We start from the raw sequence: 15,995 nt of genomic DNA on the forward strand, positions 1-15,995 counted from the left end.
GACAGGCAGATCTGGGCTCGAGCACTCTGGTGTGAGCCCCACTGAAAGCCCAGTCCCTGAAAAGCAGTTCACTTTCTAACCCCAAACCTTTGCACCACATTGCCAGAGCATTTTTCCTAATCCTAACCCAGTGTCAGGAATGTGCAAATTGCAAAGTGATACAGCAGGGCCAGCTGCATCCCTGGGGCTGAAGGGTCACAAAGGTTTTTGGTGGAGGATCTCTGGATGTGATGGAAAATTGTCCACCATCATTTGAAAGGTGAGGGAGTAACAATAATTTCCTGTTCCAGGGAACCTTTCAGAGGCTCCCAATAGGCTGTAAAGGCATTAATTAAGTCTCACACCGTACCATTAATGAAAGGATGTTTTCAGTCCTTGCAGTTTCCTCCTTGCTATAAAATGAAGCAGCGACACTCAGAGCCACGTAAATTGGATGTTTGTTCACTCTGAGCGATTGGTCACAGATAACTTATCTCAGACTTACAACCCGGACCAAATGAAATTAATTGGTATTTACCATTCAAAGTCTTCCCTGGTGCAGGAGCAGTTGGAGACCATGACAGGCCTGTCAAAATCCTCTCCATTGAAACAGGTGGCATGAGGAGTCCTCCTCTTGAAAACGGTTTTATGCCCCAGTAAACATTCATTGCCTCGCTCATCAGAGGGTGACCACAGCTTGTAGTCATTCTCTGTGCAAGGGACCCCTAAGAGAAGAAACAAGGTTGGGGTATGGAAAGGTGCAGTCCCTGCAGCCCCCCAGGCAAATAAGCCAAAAGTGTGGGAATCCTGGAGCTGCCACATCTTCAACCCCACACCTTGTTTTAAAGCAGTCTCTTGGAAAAACACTCCGGATTTTTCCTCCCCCAGGAAGGCAGGCATCCAGCCCCACACCACAGTATTGCCCTTCCCTTCCCTCTCTGCCCTCCCCTGTCACAAAATGATAGAATTCCCCCAATCTGCAAGGCTCTAGCCCTGTCCCAAAGGAAAAGGCAAAGCCCAAGAGCATTCCAGCTCGGAGCGTGCAGCGGCACGCGGTGACAGGAGGCAACAAGCAGCTCTGTGGCAGTGACAGTGAATCTGTGATGCCTCATTTAAATGGAGTCATTCTGGTTACCAAACAGATTCCGTTCCCAACAAAACGTCAGGGGAATCAGTTATAAATTTTAGTCGAGTAAATTCCTCTGCTGGGTTTAACTGCGCTTTGATTAAAATGCTGCCTCGCAATCAAAGCTGAAATGGGTTATAAAACATTCATAGGCACAAGCCTTCAGAAGGAATTTTTCTTTTTTTTTTTTTTCCCTTTTTCCTGTTCAACAAATTCCTCGGTGAGGAGGGAAGGGATACAGGGAGAGCACAGGGAATATGAGTGCCTTCAGCAGCAGTGACACGAGGGACAGAGCACCCGAGCGCGGATGGCGGTGCCACGGCCCCTCCGGACACAGCCATCCTCTGTGGCTCTGCCACCTGTCCCCTTACCCAGCACGTCCGTGGTGTTGATCTGCAGGATCAGCCAGCTGTGGCCATTCTCTTTGTAGGAGCCAAAGATGGTGAATATGGTGCTTTTCTCCCCCGGCTCGGTGAGCAGCCCGTACACAAACACCGGCTTCTCCGAGAACGTGAACACCTTCCAGGTCTCCCCTTCGTTCGTGCTGTACCTGTGGAAAGAAGGTTGGGAGAGGTGCCAGAGGCATTTCCTGCCTTCTGCAGGGCACTCTCTCCCATCCCCAGCCTGAGCACCAGGAGCAATCCCTGTGCCCTGACACTCACTTGAGCTGGTCGGTCTCGGTGCCCTGCGCGATGGCCACGAGGATCCCCCCGTGGTCACCCCACGTGTAGTAGTGGGGTCCAGACAGTGCCTGGAAGAGAAACAGTGCTGAGGGGTGATCAGAGCTGTGCTGAGCTAAGGGAAAATGGCTGGAAAGCATGCTTTGTCAGAAAAACACCTCCTGACCTAAGCTGATGTTTCAGCCTGGGCCAAACCAAGTGTCTGGAGGCACCAGAGACTGAAGTGTTTATGGGACAACATCTGCACATGAGAGCAGCCAGCCCAGTTTCCCTAAGAGCTGAGTGTGAGAGCTGCACTGAGCCCTGGACTCTGCCCCTCCAGCACTGGGTGCAGGGAAAGAATCAATGGAAGAAGTGCCATGACATGAAACCAGAGTCCATTGCTCCCCCTCATTTGTCATGTCTGAGAGGCTTTCCCAGCACTTGGCAGCGACTCAAGACCTCTCAAACTGCAGAGAAGTGTTGGTTCTCGGGCTGTGGAAGGTCCTCTGAATGTTGAGACAGAAGCAGGGCCATGGCAAGCAGAAACAAGCCCTGGAGACAATTCATACATCCATCCCGTGGAAAGGAACTCGTATTTCATGCTCACCTCCACCACAAAACCACCTTTTTCCTGCACTGGTTTCCTATCCAGTGCAGCTCTGGGTGAAAACAGGCAGCATGTCCATGCCTGACTCTGCTCACAGGACGTGCTGTCACGCTTGGGGACGTTCTTACACAGGGCACTGGATGTATTGTTTCTTTCTTCTCTGTGCTGTGGGACCACGCCAGTGATGTGGAGAGCAATGAGCCTTCCAGCCTCCTGCTTGCCAAAGCTGGGGGGAAGGAGCTGTGTTGCTGCTTCTCAGCTGAGGAACTCCAGTGCTGGGTCATTCTGCACCTTTGCTCAGGATACAAAGGGCCCAGATCAATCAGGGGCTTGGTGCTGCTCCCTGCGGGTCAGCGCTTCCCCGGCATGTTTGAATTGTTCTTCAAGGCAATCCTTTTGAGCCAGGGGAGGCTGGCACCTGAAAGTCTTGGGTTTTGGATACCCAGCTGCAAGGGTCCCCACGGCTGCTCCCCACAGGATTCTGGAGAACCACGGTCACTCTGGCAGCAGCCAGACCTTTGGTGTGTCCCAGACCTCACCCAGACCACATGGCACTTGCAGGAGGAGAAGGAGGCTGCTTAATTCCCAGGATTAAATAGCTTGCAGATGTTGAAATACCACATTACACTGGCTGCAGAGTGCACAGGCAGACCACAAATACTGCCACAAACCAGAATATCCACTCAGTAAACAGAATCAAACTCCCCATAAACCGAGGGCAAGATCCCGTTTTTCTGGAAGGCGCCGGAGCCTCTCCAGACACTGTCACATACAAAGTCCTGGCTGGCAGCCCCATCTAAAAGAGGCCAGATGACCCATGCTGAGGGCAAATCCTGCCAGCTGAAAGGGAGAAATAGAGGAGAGAGCTTTCCTGCTTTTAAATCCACCACCTACACCAAGAGGTTCACCTTCAACCAACCCACGCCTGGTCCTTCATCTGAACACCATTTTGTCTTGGTTTTAAAGAACATTCAGCACCTTCCAGCTCTTGGATTCACACGGAGGTCACCTTTAATGTCGTTTAAGTTTATTGCTGCTAACATTCTACTTCCTCCACCACCACTTTGGCTGAATTGGGTGAGCCTAAGAGCAGCCTTACCTCTCTCCACCTTGCTCCAGCACTGCTTGAGACATAGACATTGGTTTTCCTTGCCATGTTCTTGCCAATGGAGCCTAGGAAAATGGGAGAAATCATTCTTCTTGAGGAATGCAAAGCGATTGCTAAAAATGAAGCCAGACACCTCCAAAACTATTTTTATCTCTGATTAAGGAGCTGATTTTTCACACTATAAATTAATCCCTTCCAAAGCAAATTATTTTAAAGACTATTACACGTTTTAAAAGCAGATGGGGAAAAAACCCATGGCTGTAAACACGATTAAACAAAAATGTGTGTGTTCTTCAGTAAAAGAGCGAGACAAACAGGAATTTCTGAATCTTCAAGGAACCCTTCACGTGGATCAGGGAAGAGGATCAGAACAGAGCAGGTTTCTCACGTCACTGTGCTGCAGTAAAATGTTCACGCTGTAATTACTGGATGGGGACTGCAGCAGAGAAAGGATGGCAAAATGCACAATTTAATTGCATTTTATAACCTGCTTGTACAAATGAGATGCTGCCAAGTTCCTTGTGTCCTGACAACAACCAGCCCTGAGCCAAGGGAAGGGGAGAGGTACCGGTGGCGATGATCAGTCCTGGTGCTGACTCCTTGGAGAGAATGGGCATCCTACGGAGCTGGAAATTCAGCAGCTGGCTCAGGCGCTGGGCCAGGTGGAGAGAGCAGCCTTGGAAAAGCTGGGAAAGCAAACCACAGCAGCATTAACCTCCTTCCCACACTTGCCTGTGCCCTCGTTCCATGCAGTCACAGAATCACAGGGACCCACAAGGATCACCAAATTCAATTCCTGGTCCTGCACAGAACCATCCCCAACAGTCACACCCTGTGCCTGAGAGCATCATCCAAACCCTCCTGGACCTCTGGCAGCCTTGGGGCTGTGCCCACTGCCCTGAGGAACCTGGTCAGTGCCCAACCAGCCTCTGGGGGAAGAACCTTTGCCTGAGATCCAACCTGAGCCTGCCCTGACACAGCTCCAGCCATTCTCTGGGTCCTGTCCCTGGTCCCCCCAGAGCAGAGCTCAGGGCCTGCCTCTCCTCTGCCCCTCCCAAGGAAGTTGGAACTGCAATGAGATCTCTCCTCAGTCTCCTCTTCTCCAGCTGGACACACCAAGTGCCCTCAGTGTCCTCACTCAGCTTCAAATCAAGGCCCTTCCCCACCCTCATTGCCTCCTTTGGACACTCTCCAGTGGTTCAACACCTTCCTTCCACTGTGTCCCCCCAAACTTCCCCAATATTGGGGTGAGGCCGCCCCAGGGCAGAGGAGAGCAGGACAATCCCCTCCCTGATGCCCCCAGGACAGAGTTGGCCCTCCTGGCTGCCAGGGCACTGCTGACTCAGGGCCAACTGGCCACCCACCAGCACCCCCAGGGCCCTTTCCCAGCACTGCTTTCCAGCCTCTCATTCCCCACTCTGTCCATCCACCCGGGGCTGCCCCATCCCAGGTGCTGCACCCTCCTCTTGGAAAGGACTTTGTGGTGGGATTGATCTTTCAGCCTCTTTTGAAGGTCGCAAAGCACCTCTGAGATCACCACGCCCGACCACCAACCCCGCGCCGCCACCACGACCGCCACCAAACCACCTCCCCGAGCGCCGAGGGCGCTCCTGCCCGCTTTTTGGGGAGGGGGATTTGCTACCCCTGTGCTACCTGGCAGTCGATGTGCTCCCCGTAGTGTGTCTGTGCCGGGGGCTGCAGCAGCTCCCAGGTGCCGCCCTTGTCGAAGGTGATGACGGAGCGCATGTTCTCCTCGCTGAAGGAGCCGTTGAGCAGCGTGGCGATGTACACGCCCCGCACGCCCTCCACGCGGTGGAAGTCTGCGAAGGGCTCGTTGGCAAAGTACCTGGGGGGGAAACCATAAACCAGCCTCTGTGTGTCTGGGGAGCTGCAGCTCTTCCGTCGAACACAGCCGAAAATGGCACAGCCCGTGGCCAACGTTCTCGGTCGCCGCAGACGGTCGGGTGTGTCCCACGTTACCTGACCAAGGTGTCACTCCCAGCTCCCCCTGGGCTGTAGTAGAGCACGTTTTCTAGAGACAGGGAGAACTTCAGGCCTTCTGCCTCCGAGATGTAGAGGTTGGTCCGGTTGTTGTCGTGGCTGACACACACAAACACCTGGTCCTCCGAGGCATCAGCAACATAATATTCCTTTGGGACACAAATAACAGGCGAGCAGGCTTCATTTGTGTCTGCAGACAGGCAGGGTTTAGTTTCCTCTTACCTAGCTGAAAGCACTCTGCCCCCCACCCTTTGGTATTTTTTCCACTCAACAAGTAGAAAATCTTCACTTTGCTTTTCTCTTTTGTGTTTCTCCCACAGTGATTCCTGTCCTCTGCCCTGCACAACCCACTGGCAAAGTCCCCCAGAAGCAGCACTGGGAGCAAAGCCCCATCAGTGATGGATCTGTCTGCCTGGACCCACTGAGGCTGGGGTGCCAAACTGCTCTGTCTAACACCAAGAACTTGCTTCTCGTGCCCTTCTTCATCCTCACCAGCCTGGGGACACCTCAGCATATCTGGATCATGGATCACAGACCCTTTGCAAAGCCTGTCTGTCCCCTGGGCATCCTCCCCCTGCAGAGAATTGGATGCCACAGGCTGTGCCAGTGGAGCCAGAGCGTGCTCAGCGACCTTGCACCCCACGCCATGGGAAGAGGTAAGGTCCCCAAAAGCAGAGTCAGAGCAGTGGGATCAGCCCCTCTCTGGGTATCTGGGCTTTGCTATGCCAGCCTCCACCCCCAGTGCTGGAGGAAGCTGGCTGACTGTCCAAGTACCACCACGTAAACCACACGATCCCCCTAACGTGAGCTTTCCCTCAGCCAAACCCCCCAGCAGGGTTATATGAGGTCCCTTCCCACTCCTGCAGTGTCTGGTGAGAGGCAGCAAACTGCTGCTGATATTGGAGGGTGTCCTTGGCACGGGAGGGAGAGAGGAGGCTGCTCAGAAAGCACCACTTACCTTAATTGGATGCTTGGTAACGAACTGTGCCACGCGCATCGGCTTGCGGTTGAAGGAAACCCAGAGCTGGACTGAGGGCGGCTCTGAGCTGCCAAGCAAACGCTGTGCAGAGCACAGGGATGTGTTAGGAGTGCCTCTCATCCCCCAAATCCCCCTCATCTCCAGAGGCTGCAGTAACCCAGTGCCCAGTGTTTCCCCCTCCCTGCACAAGGGCGAAGCGTGGCAGCCGCTGGGACTGACGATGGGAGCAGCGCTCCCCGCTCGGGGTTTAAACTGCCACAGCCAGTGCTCAGCAAGGAGGCAAACTGCCCTTTCTGCTCAGTCAGGTGGGGGTGAGGAGGCTGGTTTTAATTCCTCCTTTTTCTGCAGAGCAGCCTGTCCTTTCCTTCTTTTTTTTTTTTAAAAAAAAGATTTGCACAAAATGAAAGGCACCAGCACGAAGCCAAAAGAGCAAAAAGCTGGGGGGCAACCCATTTCATACAGGATGGCAGTGGTAAGAACCTAAACCCAGATTTAGGCTCCAAAAATAAGCGGCCTGGTTTCTCCAAGGCTCTGTATCACTAAGCAACCGTGCCTCCCACGGAAAGGAGCAGAAGTCAGAGCCCTGGGAGCCTCTGCCACCCAGCCTGTCCTTTCCCCAGGGCTGCTGCTGCTGCAGCCCAGGTTTGAGGCAAGTGCCTGATTTCAGACCTGAGACTGTAATTTCCAACTCAGGGGGTTGCAGCCAGCCTCCCTCTGCCTCAGTGTTCCCAACCAGTCTTGCCTTGGGTGATTTTACTGATGTTTAGTGTAACACCAGTCATTAGAGCTGCAGGGGAGAGCAGGTCGTGCTTCCCCCTGTGACCTATGAGTGCTCCAGAAGCAGAAAAAGCTCCAAAGAACCCCTAAATTGAGTTCAAACTCGCCTTGTGCTGCCTGCGAGCCCAAAGGCTTCTCTGCAGAGACACAAACCACCTCCAATGTTTCACCCAACACCACCAACAAGCCCAGATAAAATCTCCTGCAAACCACAGACCGGGCACAGCGCCAGGGGGCCAGGCCCTGGGAGTTACAGGCTGTACTACCTGCAAGAGAGACTCCTGAGAAACTGAAATTGCTCTGCAAACACGTCCCCTGCCAGTGCTGGGCACCACTGTGCCCGCTCAGGTGGCTGGAGGTGACACTGCCTAGGAAACTCGGTGTGGTTCTGCAAGCAGTCACCCCTAAAGGGAAAAGGTTCCTTCTTTAAACACTCAGGGGTGGAAAGCAACGCTAGAAAACTGCTCCTTGAATTCTAGAAGGATCAGGACTTTATCCCTCTGGCCTCGTGTTTCCGATCATCTAGAAAGGAGCTGCCCTCAGAGAAAGCACAAACACCTTCTTGCTTTCCTTTCAGGTTTGTCTGAAACTGGTCAAGAACTGTAAAAACTCACCCACATCCTCTTTTCTTAGGAAAGCAAACTGGAAATCCAGCTTTCTTTCCAGGCTGCAGCACATTAGGCTACTTGGACCCAGTCCACGTTTGATGGTAATCTTCTCTGACAAGCGGCCTCCCAACCACGGAGCTGCTGAGCCACATCCCCCCCTTCCCCTGCCACCCCCACCCTGAACATCCTTTCCAGGCATCCTGTGGTTTTTCCCCGGGTCCCAGCACTTTGCAGGCTGACCTACTTCTGCCCAGCCTGCCAGGAGGCAGGAGCATGGAAACCCCATTGCTTCGAGTGCCACGGGCAGGCACTGCTTTGTCCATGGCAGTGCGAGCCTGGGGGGGGAAGGCAGCTGCAGGCAGCCTGGTGACACCTCTGTGACAAGCCAAACATGAGGTCTGAAAGCTGTGAGGTGCAGCATGAGCAGCATCACCCCCTGGCAGACGCTCTTGCCCCGCTGTGGCCACAGTAGTTCTGTACCAAATCACCAACCCTTCCCCTCAGCAGTGAATTCCTCACGTCACACTCACCACAGACTTGGTTGCAAACATGTATTTGTCCCTGAGCTGGAAGTCTTCCACGTCTTCCAGGATTATCTCCTTGTTTTCCCGGCTCTGGAAGAAGTCGGTGCTGCGGATGACGGTGGAAGCCCCCGAGGGCTCGTGCCGCTCGATGTACACCGTGTTGGGCTTGTCGTAGGGCTCAACCCCCCTGGGGAGGACAAGCGAGGTGGTGGTGGCACCTCTGTGCTCACAGAGCGATGCAGAAGGCAGTGGGTGTCCCCTTTCCAGAGGGTAATGTGCAGCACCCCTGGGTGTCTGCGTGGGTGGCTGTCCCTTGTCACCCCGCAGTGCCACATCCCCACAGTGCAGGGTCCCTGCTGGGTGAGGGGAGCAGGGGGCAGGGCTGGAGCACACCTTGGTGCCTGGTTCCTTGGTTTGCACAGGGCAGCAAATGAGGCAAGAGGTGAGGAATGAGAGGAGACAGGAGCTGGGTGTACACAGATGGGATACGTACCATGAAAAGGACTTGACGTGTTCCTGAATCATTATCCAGGTCTGGCCGAAATCATCTGATTTCCAGAGCTGCAATGACAAAGGTGGGATTTGAAATGTCATCTGCAATGACAAAGATGCCAGTGGGATTGGGACACAAACAGACCCAACCTTTTAAGAGACCCAATCTCAGGCAGGGCAGACCTGCATCCATCCATCACTACTCTCATGACTTCTCTTTCTGTGGCAGCTCCTGGAGCAGCAGCAACCTTTTTAGCAGCAGCAGAATAACCCAAAGAGAAAAAAACTGTCCTTTAGCCTGTCCAGAAGGATTTCCCACTGTCTCTTGACCCCACCTGGTTTTACAGTAACTCAGAAATAAAATTAACTTGCTATAATGTCCTTGTGGATTGCGATGGCAAGGGGAAATATCTGGGCAGAGCTCACACCCCCCTCAGAGGTGAGAAACCCCCAAGCTGAGCGACATGCTGCTGCTTCAAATCTGCAAGCATCAGGAATGTCAAGGTCAAGAGGAGTGATAGGATATTTTCCTTTTCCTTCTGCCCAGCTCTGACATCCCTGGATGCCTGGAAGGCATCCCAGCACGCACCCTGCTACGACCAGACTGGAAACAGCACAGACTGTGTGTGTTTTACCCTGGTTCTTTCACCTCCAGGTTTTCCTTATGCTGCCTGTGTCTACCTGAGGGTGCTGTAACTATTTACAGTCTTTAGCCAATAGCTCCAGGGAAAACAGACGTGTTTGTATTCAGGAAGCAGTTTGTTGTGCCAGGTCCAAAGCCAAACCACATGCCCACATGAAACACTGCAGAGGTCATCCTGCCTCGGCTGCCAGAGCTCTGGGGAGAGTTATGACCATGAGAAGTGGGATGATAACACAGTCAGGAGCAATGTGGATGAAAGAGCAGCATCATTGAAGGAAAAGGGATGGGAAATAAGGCAACCACCCTGCAGGTACTTTATCCTCACTGCTCCAGAGCTCAGGAACCAGATAGACTGCAGGGAAGGGGGTGTCCTGGCCAATCTGGGACAGCTTTGCATGCAGCAATCTAAGATCAGACACCCTGAACAGTCAAAGCATGAAGCCACATGGCCCTGGCACAAGGCAGGGTGACTCTCAGCTGTGGGGGACGTGACAGGCCAGGGCAATGTCACAGCAGGGCAGAGGCAGGATGCCGGTTTCCCACCCCAGCAGAAGTGCTCACCTGTTTTTTAGGATGAGACCTGTCGAAGCCCAGGAGGAGGTTGGGGTTCCTGCTGTGCAGGAGGAGATCAGCTGCTCTGAAGGGAATGGAGAAGCCCTGAACTGTGTTGCAGAAGTCGGTGGTGATCCAGAGGTACGGGGCGAAGGCGTCCACGAAGATATACTGGGAGTGGAGGAGCAGACAAGGAAGAGGGAAAGCAGGAGGTCAGAGCAGGGATCACACCAGCAGCCACAAAGGTACACACCCCAGGGGAGCCTTTGGGAGGGCAAAGTGTGGAGAAGAAGGATTTGGCTGTCCCAGGTGCCACATCCCCCTCACCCTCTTGTTGTCGGCCGGGCTGTGGTAGAACTGGGCGATGGCCACCTCGCTGCTGTTCCCCCCCTCGAAGCTGAACCTCTCCGAAATCTTCTTAAAGCTCTTCCCGTAGTCATAAGACACGTAAACCTGCAATGGAGAAGCCCCAGAGTGAGGAGTGCAAAGTTCTGGTTTCCCTTCTGGCAGATGTGGTAAAAAAATCATCAAACCACAAGGCAGGGAAGCCTTAGAGATTGCCTGAGCGTGCTTTGAACCCACGGGGCAACATAGAAGATGTGGAATTATTTATTTTGTGCCTCTGAACTCAAACTCATGGGCCTTTCTTTTGTTTCAGCAGGTCAGGCTGAAGCTCAGAAGCCACCACCACCCTGCCTGGCCCAGAAGGTGCCCCAGGTTGTGTTACTCACATCGCTGTTTTTGGGACCCAGCAAAGACAGGCTGTCTCTGGCCAAGGCCACGATCACGTTGCTCTTCTCTCCCGCCCAGTGGACGACCATCTGATTGTGGGAATCATTGAGGCTGACCTGCAATGTCAAGGAAAAGGGCATCCTGAGCCACAGCCTCGTTCACGGGGACCCTCAGAGAGCAAACACCTGCTTGGAAAACACACAGACTTTGGGGAAACTCATTCAAAGCAGCATCTCTCCTGGACATGTTGGCAGGATGTGCCTAATAAGGTTTGTTTTCCCTTTATTCTTCCTCAGAGAAACAGGATTTGGGGGAATGATGAGAATGAAAACTAAAACCAAGGGCTGAGAAGTGTTTTCAAATCCAGGCTGACGAGGCAAAAGTGCCACAGGGAAACAAAGTCTCTTCTCTCTGGTGACCAGGTACAGGACCCGAGGGAATGGCTGGAGCTGTGTCAGGGCAGGTTTAGGCTGGATATCAGGAAAAGCTTCTTCCCCCAGAGGGTGGTTGGGCACTGACCAGGCTCCCCAGGGCAGTGGGCACAGCCCCAAGGCTGCCAGAGCTCCAGGAGAGTTTGGGCAATGCTCTGAGGGACAGGGGGAGATTGTTGGGGTGTCTGTGCAGGGCCAGGAGCTGGACTTGATCTTTGTGGGTCCCTCCCAACTCAGGATACTCTGTGATTCCACCCTGTGTTTCCAGCACACACACAGCCCTGCGTGACCCCGTTATTCCCGTGTGTGTTGTTTCTGGCAGGGCTGTGACAGCTCCGGTCCCAAAGGGCCGGTTTCTATGGGGAAGCTCTGACAGCATCACCACGGTGGGAGCTGGAAGTGCAGGGCAAACCCACAGGGACTGTCACCAGCAGGCAGGGACAGCCAAGCCTTGCTGGAAAAGCAGCTCAGCAGCGGCCGTAGCTCGGTGCCCCGGCCCCTGGAGCAGAGGACGTGCGTGCCTGAGCCCTCGCACACACCACGGCTCAGCTGATGGCTGGTAACCCCTGAGCTCAGGGCCCTGGGAAGCTGTAAAAATACAGGGATAAGCCCTTCTTAGGCTTGATGCCCTGCGGGTCCCGCTGACCCCGCGATCAGCAAGGAGCGTTGTAAGGGGCTGCTTCAACCTCCGCCAGCGCCCGAGTGAAACACTTGGGAAAAACAAGGTCTTTATTCTAGAAAAAGGGGGGCAAGGCAAAGCAGGAGCCCCTAAATCCCTCTTATGCAATAGGCTCACGTAAGAGGGGGGGGGGGGATCAAATCAAAGCCACCACTCAGCAGCCCCCGGGGTTGATGCTCCCGGGGTGGGTGCCCCCGGCTGCAACCCCGCCTGCCCGGGCAGAGACCCCCCCACCGGGCAAACACGGCAGAGATTTAGGTCAGGCGGCAGCACCAGCTACAAAGCGAGGCAGCAGCAGCAGCAGCCCTGCAAAAAAAAAAAAAAAAAAAAAAAAAAAAAAAAAAAAAGGAAAAAAAGCAGCGACGCTGTTTGAGGATGCAGGGAAACAGGGCGGAGAAGGAGCAACTGCTGCTGCCCACCGAGACAGCCGGCAGACTGCCTCGGGTCTGGAATCCACGGCAGTTCTGTGCTCCCAACCCCTCTCCCCTCCTTTGAAAGCAGGATAGCCCCGTTTGAGTCTCCTACATCTCGATTAGTTATTTCGGGTGCGGCTTTTTTTGGGTTCCCGGCTGTGCCCGACCTCAGCCCGGACACAGCTGGGAACCCCAAAACTTAGCCCCGTAGATCCCCTCAGCCAAGAGGGGCTTGTTACAACCTCCGTGTCAATTTTAACAGCGCTTTTCTATTTTTTTTACTGCAAGAAATCTGACCCCAGGAGTTTCAAAAGCAAGAAAACCAAAGGAGACTCCTATCTGCACCTTGCTTTAACCTCAACAGTAAACCTCTACAGCTGTTCATCCTGTGAGCTAAAGGAGACAGCGAGTAGGGAGACCTGGAAAGTGCAGTTAAAGGAGACAGTGAGACTCCTTCTTGGAGTAGGGAGACCTGGAAAGTGCGGTGAAACCCAAAAAACAGGGGCAATGTGTTTGGATTCAGGGGAGCCAGATGAGTTTTGTTACTCCTGAGAAGCCATGTGAACTCAGGCAGCCTGATTAGGGCAGAGTCCCTATATAAAGGCAAATTGGACACAGGCAGGGTTTGGTTCTTGGTAGGAGGGAGGAAGAGCAGCACTGAGCAGAAAGGTTTGGAGGAGCTGAGGGCTGCTGGAGCATGTCTTACTAAAGGGTGTAAGGAAGGAGAAGCCAGCACAAGGATGCTGTAAGTCCCCCTGGAAGGGCTGGTGCAGCAGGGTCTCAGGTTTAGGAGTGTCACACATTTGTGTTTGCTGCTTGGCAGCCCTGCTCTGGCCCTTCAGAGCTTTGTGGGGACCCAAATGGTTCAGAGGAGCAACAAATGGGACCCCGAGTCTTTGCTGTTGAGGCAGCAGCACTGCCCTGTGCGCCCTGGGTGAAAAGCACCTCATATCCTGCTGATGAGGGTGTTTTTTGTGGAACAGCTTTGCAATAAGGCTCTGTTAGCCCTGACTGGAGGAACCCTGCCCTGCCTGCTCCTTTGGCAGGAGCCCACTGTCACAGCCTCCCCTGACAGTGTCCCAGCCTTCCTTGGGAACTGGTTTAACCTACGAACAGGCAATGACTGGTGCCTAATGGAAACAGCGTTTAGCATAAATTCCACTTAATGGGGAAGTGTTTTGGTCTTTGCCAAGTGATTAAGTGTATATGAAATATGCATGAAATTCTAATTTGTCCTCCTAATACGTAAGGTGCCAAATGAAGTCCAGGAGGGGAAAACTGGAGCCAAGACATAGCAGAGGCTGCTTGTAGCTCTAGTTAAAGTAGTTAATGCTGCTAGCTTTGCTCACGCTTATGTATTTATTTTTTGTTAACAGTATCTTCCTACAAACGAATGCCCTGCAGAAATGGGATGAGAAGACAGCCCCTGGAGCTGCTGCCCCAGAGCAGGTATGAGCTTCAGGGATGCAGCTGGAGCTGGAGTGCTGGCAGATGGAATGTTGTCTGGATGCTGAGATGGAAGTGTTGCCTTGCTGAGCCCAGAGAGGGGCTGACTGTTGGTAGGTGTGTAGTGTGCAGTGCTGAGCTCCTCAAGCATCTGGGGCTGGGGGAAGTGCCCTGATCCACACTCTTTCGCACCTGAAATGCCCAAATGCCAGCTTCCCTTCCTGTCACATCCCCCTCTGTTGCTCGTGCCCAGATGGAGAGGCTGGGGCAGGATTTTAGCTGCGGAGGTGGCTCAAACCCTGGCTCGTGACAAACTGCAGCGTTAGCGAAAGCCCCGGGCTCCAGCACGGTGCAGGCTGCCCAGGAGAGGAGTGACTCTGGCAGGGGCACCTTGCTGGAGCTACTCCATCACCAGAGGACTCTAAATGCCAGCCTTGGAGCCCCCAGAGAGCTGCTCTGCGTGGGAAGTGTGACTTCCCCGTGCAGAAATCGCGCCGTTGGCTGTGACGAACCACGAGCAGAAATACTGTGTGCCTGCTAACAGCGGTGACAAGTGACAGGACAGCATTAGGGGCTATTCTTGGTGTGTGGAGTGGGCTTGGCAGCTCGCTGTGTGTGTCTCTGGGTTTGCTTTGCTGGGGATTAATGCTCCAGCCATAGGCCTGGCGTGGTAAATTGGGAGGAGACGTACTGTGACTGCTCAGGGCTTGAGGCTGGATGCTGTAAAATTGGGGGTGTGCAGAATAGATTCCTAGGCATCGCTTATGTGTTTTCCCGTCCTGGTTACACAACTGAAAAAGGGATGCCTGTAAAAAAAAACGTTGTTCCTAGGAAATTTCTGAATAGACAGTAGGTTATTACTGTGGTTTGGTGAGTGAGGGTCTCAGAGAGCAAAGGGTCTCTGTGGCTGTGAGCGGCTGCTGAAACCAAGTTTTGCCATCAGGTCAGATCTTGGCTTCAGGGCTGCTTGCAGAAGAGGGATGGGCTAAACATTTTGCCCCCACTAGCTGGTGGAATGAGGATGGGGCTAAAGAAAGCCACTGCTGGAAGGGGTCAGAAGCAAAGCACAGGGCTTTAAAAGGAAAGGTGCTCTCACCACGCTCCTCATCATTCCAGCTCACTGGAAGCCTCAGAGGACAAGTACCAGGCCTTTTTGTCCCTGTTTCCTCTGCCTCCCCCCTGGCAAGGCTTATGCAATAGCCCAGCCTCGGGGATGAGTGTCATGGGTGGCTCCTGCATTCCCGGCACGCCGCGTTCCCCGTGCGCTCCCACTAAAGCTTCATTACTGTACCTTCTGCTCTGCTCCCGAGCATCTGTTTCTAGCCCTGCCATGATATTTTAAAATACAGCCTGTGCCTGCCGTGGCGCTGCTTGTGGCTTGGACTGAAAATGCCAGGGTCTGAAATCATTGATATGAAACACGGGTGACTCATTTCGGAGAGCGCCAGGCCTGTGTTAATTTTGTTAATACTGGAATCGTCTGCTCGCGGGGCTGTTTTCTCTCTGCTGCACCAACAGAGCTCTCCCTTAGCTGTTGTTTCCAGGAGAAAGGGAAAGGTAAGGGAGGGGGAACCCAGAAACAACCAGAAATAACCTGGCCCCTTAGTAAGAAGGTCCTGGAGATGAGCTCTCCTAAATTGGCAGAGGGGAGGGATGTGATGGGAATGGAGGCTGCCCCAGCAGATTTGGGTAAGTGCTGATGAAATCCATTCCCCCATAACCTGCAGGAGAGGTCTAAAGTGTGCCATGAGCTGGTGATTGCAGCTCTGGAAAGCTTAAGTGATGCCTCCTGGGACACCACGATCTGAGAGGAACCTGCTGAAGGGGAAACAATGGATTAAAAACACAAATACCTCTCCCAGCCACTGCGGTGCCAGGAGCAGGAACTGTGTGGCTTCCAGAGATCCGTGTCTCCTGGCAAGCTCGGGGAAAGAGCAAGTGCTGGGAGCAGGGAGCCCTCCCAGGATGACTGGGAGAGACACGGAGATGGGGAGGGGTTTGTGATAAACGAAGAAGGAAGGATGTGGCTGGGCCGTGCCATCAGCACCCAGGGCACCTCCAGAAGGTTAAAGTCTAATGTGGGAAGGGCTCTGGCAAACTGGGTCAAAATTAAGTACGGTTCAATTCCGATGCAGCGTGACTGATCCAGCGTTCCCAGGGCTGGGTGGCATTTACCCTGCCAAGCACTTTCTGCCTTCTCTGGAAGGAGAAAGGCTCTCTGCCAGCTTGCATGTTG

The 15,995-nt window shown here is 53.6% G+C and overlaps 1 protein-coding gene across 2 annotated transcripts in view; it reads right to left on the reverse strand.

Moving 5' to 3' along the window:
- The window catches only part of SORL1 (sortilin related receptor 1), a 44,800-nt gene that overhangs the window by 25,053 nt on the left and 3,752 nt on the right, over positions 1-15,995 (reverse strand). For both annotated transcript variants that reach the window (XM_027713652.2, XM_027713653.2), the window contains exons 2-14: positions 10,790-10,906; positions 10,386-10,511; positions 10,068-10,229; positions 8,865-8,932; positions 8,378-8,558; positions 6,442-6,543; positions 5,463-5,632; positions 5,136-5,328; positions 4,051-4,168; positions 3,474-3,547; positions 1,768-1,856; positions 1,477-1,655; positions 518-704 (exon numbers count right to left, since the gene is read on the reverse strand). In XM_027713652.2, the coding sequence (XP_027569453.2) occupies positions 518-704; positions 1,477-1,655; positions 1,768-1,856; positions 3,474-3,547; positions 4,051-4,168; positions 5,136-5,328; positions 5,463-5,632; positions 6,442-6,543; positions 8,378-8,558; positions 8,865-8,932; positions 10,068-10,229; positions 10,386-10,511; positions 10,790-10,879 (1,739 nt within the window). In that variant the 5' untranslated portion in view covers positions 10,880-10,906. The remainder of the gene's footprint in view (positions 1-517; positions 705-1,476; positions 1,656-1,767; positions 1,857-3,473; positions 3,548-4,050; positions 4,169-5,135; positions 5,329-5,462; positions 5,633-6,441; positions 6,544-8,377; positions 8,559-8,864; positions 8,933-10,067; positions 10,230-10,385; positions 10,512-10,789; positions 10,907-15,995) is intronic.

This window comes from Pipra filicauda, unplaced genomic scaffold, assembly GCF_003945595.2.
Source record: "Pipra filicauda isolate LSUMZ 115617 unplaced genomic scaffold, ASM394559v2 scaffold182_size1470994_pilon, whole genome shotgun sequence".
Taxonomy (NCBI): Eukaryota; Metazoa; Chordata; class Aves; order Passeriformes; family Pipridae; genus Pipra; species Pipra filicauda.